Raw genomic sequence first — 8630 nt, forward strand, 5'->3', positions numbered from 1 at the left:
ATTGGCGTATTAATGGCCCAATAATGGGAGCCAGGGATGCCAATATAATTCCAATAATGGCACACAATAATGGACCATTATTGGTAAAGTCATGGGCTGTCCACGCCGATGCCAATGATTGGCAACCATCATTGGCAAATTATTGGCAACCAATAATTAGCCAATATTAAAAATTTTAATAATAATTTAAAAAATTGTGGGTATCGTGTGGATAATTAAATAAAAGTAGTCTTTTTATATTAACATTAATAAAATAATTTATTTAATAATGAGTATCAAATTCGAGGCTCTGTACAATCTGGTTTTCGGAAGAGGTACGTACCACTTGAAAACCCAAGCCGAACTATCCGTACTCAACCCGGATATGATCAATGTCCCCTGAAGGGTACAGGCAAAAATCTCTTAAACATTAGTGGTGGGGGGCTAGTCGATGTTTTTATAAAATATAAAATATTTTCCTAAAATGAGTAAAACTTATACCTAATTCGTAAATTGCCGCCCGGGCGATAATCCGCTCGGAAAAGCAATTTAGATATCGTTGGGTCTGTAATAAAAACTCGTAGACCCAAACGTGCAAAAACATCTGCCCTAGCAATAAAAGAGAAACTTTTTGTCGCATAGCAAATAGTGAATTTTTATTTGAAAATGTAACCCTAAAAAATATATTACTTAGGTAAAACATTTTAGTACGCCACAGTACCCCCTCACCAGTGATAGCGATATACCTTTATTGAGAAATATAATAAAATAAGTTAATTATAAAAATTAATTTATAGTTCATGTTATTGTCATTACAATTTGAAAAATACAAGCACGTATACATACAAGGTCAACTATATATATATATATATTTAAAAAAAAAAAAATGAGATAAGTACAGTACATTTTACGTTCTCATCATACGCTTTTCATCATACCTCATACACGATACATAATACGTCATGCATTATACATAATATGTCATACATTATATGTCGTAGATTATAAACGTCGTGTTAGTCGAGTAATGTTAACCTTTAATTGAAACCTGCTTGAAAACGATTAGGAAATCTTACAGTTCTTTTTGAACGAGAAGAAAATTCTTGATTTGGGACAGACTTGTTATTTGAAATAGGGATTTCCTTACTTGTAATATTTTGATCATCGTCTATTACCATAAAAGCGGGTTTTAACCGATCAATGGACACTGTAACATTTTTATCATTTATACAAATTACAAATGTTTTATCTCCACGTTTCACAACTTTATACGGTCCGTCATAAGGTGGATGCAAAATAGCTTTTACTGCATCGTGTCGCAAGAAAACATAAGAAGAATTTGATAATTCTTTAAAAACAAAAATCTTTTGTTTCCCATGTCGTGGAACGGGATTCGGTCGAATGTTATTGATATGCTTTCTTAATTGTTCACCAAATTCAGAATTTGCTTCTCGTTTTGACGACAAGAAAAACTCAGCAGGGAGTCGGATGTTCGTACCGTAAATCATTTCTGCCGTAGTTGCTTTTAAATCGTCTTTAATAGCAGTGCGTATACCTAATAATACAATGGGTAACATAGATACCCAATTATCTGTTTCGTGACATCGTATAGCTGTTTTCAATTGTCTGTGTAATCTCTCCACCATACCATTTGATTGCGGGTGGTAGGACGTAGTGCGTAAATGTTGAGATCCTATTAATTTGCATAATTCTTTAAATAATTCGGACTCAAATTGTCTACCTTGATCGGATGTTATTCTTAAAGGGACACCGAACCGAGAAATCCAGGTAGAGAGGAATGCCTCGGCCACTGTATGGGCCTCCATATCGGCTAAAGGGATCGCTTCCGGCCAGCGAGAAAAACGGTCCACGCAAGTTAAACAATATTTAAATCCTTTGCAAATTGGCATTGTTATTAAATCAATATGCACGTGTTCAAATCTCCCGGCTAAAATATTAAATTGATTAACCGGCGCAGAAACGTGTCTCGTTACTTTATTTTTTTGACACACAATACATTGTCGTGCCCAATTTCTCGTATCTTTATTAATCGACGGCCAAACAAAACGCTTACTAATTAAATTTTGCGTGGCCCTTATACCTGGATGAGAGAGACCATGCAGAGAATTGAAAACAGCGTTACGCAAGGATTTCGGGACATACGGTCTTACAACATCGTTTGAAACATCGCAAAAAAGAAATACATTTTGTTCCGGAAAATTAATTTTTTTAAGTTTCAATGAAGTTATTTTTGACAAAATTTCTTTTAATTCTGAATCACATTTCTGTTCTGACTCCAATGACTTATGGTCGATACTGTTTGAAATCGTTTCAATTCGAGATAACGCATCGGCAACACTATTTTCTGACCCTTTTATATGTCTTATATCCGTCGTGAATTGACCAATATAATCTAAGTGACGAAACTGTCGCGGAGAACATTTTTCCAACTTTTGTTGAAACGCGTACACAAGTGGTTTATGATCCGTAAAAATAATAAATGGCCTCCCTTCTACTTGATGCTGAAATCGTTTAACGCCAGAATACATACCGAGCAATTCGCGATCGTACGCGCTATATTTTTGTTGGGCAGAAGATAAGGTTTTCGTATAAAAAGCAAGTGGTTGCCATGCGTCATCTACTAATTGTTGTAACACCGCTCCCATTGCATAATCGGATGCGTCGACGACAATACTTAATGTAGCCCCGGGTACCGGGTGCGCGAGTAAAGCGGCATTCGCGAGAGCATTTTTCGAAGCATTAAAAGCAATCTCTGCTTCACTGTTCCATGGTACCGGATTTTTACCTGCCTTTTGACCTTTTAACAAATTATTGAGAGATTGTAATATTTTCGCAGCTTGAGGAATGAATCGTCGATAAAAATTAAACATTCCTAAATAACATCTTAGTTTTTTTATTGTCGCTGGTTTCGGAAAATTCATTATTACTTCAACTCTCTCTTTTAAAGGTTCAATGCCGCGAGAATTTACAGTGTACCCGAGAAATGTAATTTCCGACACGCCAAAAACACACTTTGTCGGATTAATTACTACGCCATAATCATTTAAACGTTTAAACAAAATATTTAAATGCTCTAAATGCTGTTCTTCGGATTCTGAAGCAATTAAAAAATCATCAATAAATGCATAAACAAAATCTAATCCGCGTGTGATTTCGTCGACAAATCTTTGACAAGTTTGTGCAGCATTTCTTAAACCGAACATCATATTTACGGCCTCATACAACCCGAAAGGAGTTATTATCGCCGTTTTTTCTACGTCTTCCGGCGCGACCGGAATTTGGTGATACGCTCTCACCAAATCCAATTTTGAAAAAATTTTCTTACCATGCAATTGCTGCGCAAAGTCCTCTATGTGAGGAGGGGTATACCTGTCGGGGATCGTGCGAGCGTTAACAGCACGATAATCTCCACATGGTCGTATCCCTCCGTCCTTTTTTGGCACCATGTGTAAAGGTGAGCACCATGAAGCTTTTGATGCTCGTAGTACTTCTTGCTGGACCAATAAATCAAACTCCTTTTTTGCCACCTTATAATTGTCAGGAGCAAGACGTCGAGGCCTGCAATGCACGGGAGGTCCTGGTGTTGTTTTTATGTGGTGCACAACATTATGTTTCAGAAATTTTCTGTTAAACACGGGTGGGCGAGTGAGGTCTGGGTATTTACTCAACAGCTGATGAAAGACACTATTCCCCACTATTGTTTTTACAGAAAACACTTCTTTGCGCGCCGAACATCCCGCGGTAGATAAACCGGTTATTGAGTCAATCAATTTTTGGTTTTGTGGATCAATCAGTAAACCGTAATAAGATAAAAAGTTCATTCCAATAATAGGTTTACTGACATCTGCTACCACAAAACTCCACTTAAAACTTCTTCGCAATGACAAATCCAGATCCAGAGCGACCGTACCGTATGTTGCGATAGGTGTACCGTTAGCCGCGAAAAGTTCATATTCACATTTTTTTACCGATCCTTTAACTTTTTGTCGTGGATAAACACATAAATCGGCCCCTGTGTCTATTAAAAATAGATCTGAACTATTGCGATCAGAAATAAAGATGCGGCGTGACAAAAAACCGCCTCCGGATGCCGCGTTTATTGACGGTTCTATTCGTTTCCCGATTTCCATGCACATGGATCTCGACACTTTGTTGCTTTTTCCTTGTAACGGAAATGATACCAACAATATCGTCCGCCTTCTTTAAATTTGCTTTTACGGCTCGGAGTAGCCCTACGCGCGCGGCTTTTGCTGCGGTTACGCTCGCGATTTTCGTTACGTGCACGACCAACAGATAAGGCTGATATTTCTTCACGTAATTTTTTTATCTCCTCTTTCCAATTCACAAGATCGTTGTCTTTGTTAATTTCCGCGATCCGTCCTGCATTCCGCGGAATTTCGTGAACGCGGTCCGCGGTGTCAACCAATGCATTGATGTCTGCGATATTTGACGCGGCCAAAACTCTTTGTGTGTCGGAAGGTAAACGATTTTTCCATAATGTTAAAATGAACTCTTCAGGAACCGACGAAGTGGCTAGTTTTTTCAAGTCGCGGAAAAATTGTGATGGTTTACGATCACCAATTTCTTCACTTTCTAAAAGCTGTCGCACTCGCGAAGAATCAGAGTCTGTTAGTCTTTTTGTCAGTTGTAATTTTAAATATTCGTACTTATTTTCATCAGGCGGTGACATTATAACGTCTTCCACCTGTTCAATATATTTTTCGCCGATATTTGCGATTGTAATATTAAATTTCGTTTCATCTTTACTTATTCGCGAAGTAGTGAATTGCGCCTCTAAAAGTCGGAACCATAAACCAATTTTATTAGGCAAAAATTGCGGAACACGTAAACTATTTAAACCACCAGCACTCACAACACTTATGTTCTCGTCATTATTATCACTCGCGTGAGAATCATTGTCGGCCGTTCCCGTCATATTTAAAAATGTTAAATTTTGTACCGAAAATTTTAAATTATCACTCACACGTTATTCAACCACTTTTTACACGGGTCACCAATTTGTGGGTATCGTGTGGATAATTAAATAAAAGTAGTCTTTTTATATTAACATTAATAAAATAATTTATTTAATAATGAGTATCAAATTCGAGGCTCTGTACAATCTGGTTTTCGGAAGAGGTACGTACCACTTGAAAACCCAAGCCGAACTATCCGTACTCAACCCGGATATGATCAATGTCCCCTGAAGGGTACAGGCAAAAATCTCTTAAACATTAGTGGTGGGGGGCTAGTCGATGTTTTTATAAAATATACAATATTTTTCTAAAATGAGTAAAACTTATACCTAATTCGTAAATTGCCGCCCGGGCGATAATCCGCTCGGAAAAGCAATTTAGATATCGTTGGGTCTGTAATAAAAACTCGTAGACCCAAACGTGCAAAAACATCTGCCCTAGCAATAAAAGAGAAACTTTTTGTCGCATAGCAAATAGTGAATTTTTATTTGAAAATGTAACCCTAAAAAATATATTACTTAGGTAAAACATTTTAGTACGCCACAAAATCAATAATTTAAAAAAAAATTTATATTTTTATTATTTTTTAATAGTTATTATTATTATTATTTTATTTTTAATAATTAAATTAAAATAAAAAAATGGTCATCAAAGTATTAGTGAAACTATTTCTTCCAAAAAAGAGTTTGTCTCAAATCCAATTATTAGGAGAGACATCGGGCAGAAAAAAATTTCGACGAGAAAAAAATTTTAGATCACTGCTTATATACCAATCAAGTGGCATCTCAACTGCGAGAAACAGTGATGTTCGCCTTCCCTTTGCGGCGTTGAGTGAACTAAAGTCCAGAGCTGAGCCATCAGCGCAGCGCGGGAACATTTGAAAAATTTGATTTTATTAGATATTTTTTTTTATTTATTTATTAATTTATTTACACTTGTCTTAGCACATAATCATCGTGCCTACAAGAGGAATAACGCTATAAAAGTATATATATATACATGTATAAAAAGGAGCTAGTATAAAGCATAACACTAAAACATTACACTAAGAAATATTAAGAAATATTTACGCGCGCAATCATAATCCCACGAAAAACATAGACAAAACGCTTTATTAGAGTTCGATCGTCACTCGAAAAAAATTTTAGCCAACATTCCACTGACAGATCCGACAAATTTTTTAATCCCATGTATGCGAGTAAAGGTTCGTAAAGATGACTGCAGGAAGGACACTTAATTAAAATATGAAATAAATCCTCATCTTCCTGAAAACAAGAAGCACAGTCTGCATCGAGGTGTAATGTAAACTTTTTGTTATCAAATAAAATTCTGGGGGTGTGACGATTTAACAATCTGATTTGAGCAAAAATTTTTTTAATAAATAAGGGCAGAGACATCATTAAATAAGTTTGAGTATTAGAGCTTAGTGAGAGATGAGGATATAAAATTAAACTCCTTGACTGTAAGAGGCATTCCTCATCTCTTTTTCTTAAGAAAAGATCAAAAGTCTCGAGAGCAGACTCCCCCCAGGAGCAGAGTGTTTCAAGGGAAACCTCGCGCCAAGAGTTTATTAACCCGCAAGGTTCAAAAAACGAATTTTTTAACTGTACTAGCCAGTTCAATTTGTTATTAGGTTGAGCATTAGCTAATTTCAAGAGTCTTTCAAGACATTGCCTGGGGTACCGTGAACTATCCATTTCAAAAAAAATTTTTTTTAACCAGGACAAAATGTTCTTAAAGACAAATAACGCAGTGTGCTTCGCGCCCGTTTCCAATCTGACGGCATAATTTGGAGTACAAATAGGAAGGCCCAGTAACCTCTTAAAAAAGGATAATTGAACCCTCTCTAACCACTCCAAAAATTTTAGGGCCCATATTTGACAACTGTACCGTAGAATGCTTTGAACTATACTATCAAGGAGTCTAGTGATCGATGCCCACGAGCTAACTCCCGCGGAGTAGACCACCCTCAAGACTGAACCTGCCGCTGTATTCGCGGCGCTTACGGCTCTCTTTGCTGCCAGAGAAAAAGAACAGGAGTTGTGAAAAAGGACACCCAGATACATATATTCTTTAACTACCTCGATGCAGCCGTCCCCATATTTAAAAGAAGTAAAATGTTTAGCTTTAGAATTAGCAGAGTTAGTAAAAATAACGATCTTCGTCTTATCCGTGCTAACCGTAAGGTTATTAAGGGCACAATATGAAGATAGCGCATCCAGTTTTCTCCGAAGCTCTGTTGGCGTATCCGCAAGCAAAACATAGTCATCGGCATACCCAAGAAGCATAATTTCATTCTTGCTGTTTATTGATAAACCTCTACAGCCCCTTTTAATAAAATAATTATCCAGATCCGAGATAAAAAGCAGGAAAAGATAAGGACTTAAAACCTCGCCCTGCAGTACACCCTGAGAAACCTTGACTCTGTCAGTAAGACCGTCGTAAGTTTTGATAGTAGTAAACGCAACAAAATAGAAATTAATTAAAATATTAATAATCTTGGAGCTAAGCCCTAGCGATCGCAGCTTGTGCCAAAGGAGTTTATGACAAACAGATGGGAAGGCCCCCTTCAGGTCAATAAAAGCGGCATAGACCACCTTACCCGGTGTACTCAGATGAATCTGTATAATTGCAGAAAGATTAAACAAGTTATCTAAACAACTTCTGTTTTTTCTAAAACCCGCTTGTGATTCTGGTATCAGATCCAATTCCGTAGCCCATTTAACAAGACGGTCGCAAATGACCTGAGTTGAAACTTTAGCAATACAGTTCATGAGTGTTATAGGCCTATAATTATTCGGATCTTTAATATCCCCCTTTTTATAAAGCATGGAAGTTGTTAAATTTCCCCATTCCTTTGGGACTTTTTCCGTGTCCAAAATTTTGTTAAAAAGATGATTCAAAAATAAAACCCAATTCTGTGGTAAATTCTTTAAAAAATCATAATTTATATCATCCATTCCGGGGGCCTTACCATTTTTACATTTATTTAAACAGCCGATGATCTCCTCGGTCGTAATGCTTTCGTCCAATAAAGGGACAGACAATTTACAAAAATAAAAATCAGTTGTGGGGGAAACACTTTGTTCAGGGTAGCAATTCAAAAGAAAAGTATGCCATGTATTAATATCTATTCCGCACGGTTGTTTACCCTTACGACGGAAAACATTGACAGCCTTCCAAAAGTCAGAAGAGTTCTTACACTTATTCACTGCTTCAGTTCTAGCCAGATGGTACATTTTTTCTTTTAACTTAATAACTTTTTTAAATATTTTCTTTTCGGTGTAGTAAGTCTTTTTAGATAAAAATGAGAACGACTGACTTCTGAAAAGCCGCAATGCATCCGAGAGACGCTGCTTAGCCTATCTACACTCAAGATCCCACCAAGGTTTACGCCCTATAAATTGATTATAATTGTAACAATGTTTAACCATTTGCAATTCAGTGGCAACCTGTTTTATTGTTGAAATAAAAAGAGAGTTAAGCTTATCGACATCCTTTTCTAAATCTGCTACTTCGTCCCTCCATGCCATCTCTGTGGCAAACGAGAATATCTTTTCTTTATCAAAACAAAATTTGGTAAAACTATTATCAGTATTATAATTAACATTAAAAGAAAGTTGCAAAAAAATAGGAAAATGATCCGACAGCGTA

General features: G+C 36.6%; 1 protein-coding gene across 1 annotated transcript; it reads right to left on the reverse strand.

Annotated features, from left to right (window-relative positions):
* Positions 1-1126: 1126 nt before the first annotated feature.
* On the reverse strand, positions 1127-4936 carry LOC127278627 (uncharacterized; the record flags this gene model as incomplete). The annotated part of the gene is made up of 3 exons (XM_051300427.1): positions 4279-4936; positions 2531-4162; positions 1127-1672 (listed from the first exon to the last, which is right to left on the reverse strand). Coding segments are annotated over exons 1-3 (2836 nt in total), but the record flags the coding sequence as incomplete, so codon positions are not given.
* Between the last annotated feature and the right edge of the window lie 3694 nt (positions 4937-8630).

Source organism: Leptopilina boulardi, unplaced genomic scaffold, assembly GCF_019393585.1.
Source record: "Leptopilina boulardi isolate dan_hultmark-lab unplaced genomic scaffold, ZJU_Lbou_2.1 LbouV2_209, whole genome shotgun sequence".
In the NCBI taxonomy this organism is placed as follows: Eukaryota; Metazoa; Arthropoda; class Insecta; order Hymenoptera; family Figitidae; genus Leptopilina; species Leptopilina boulardi.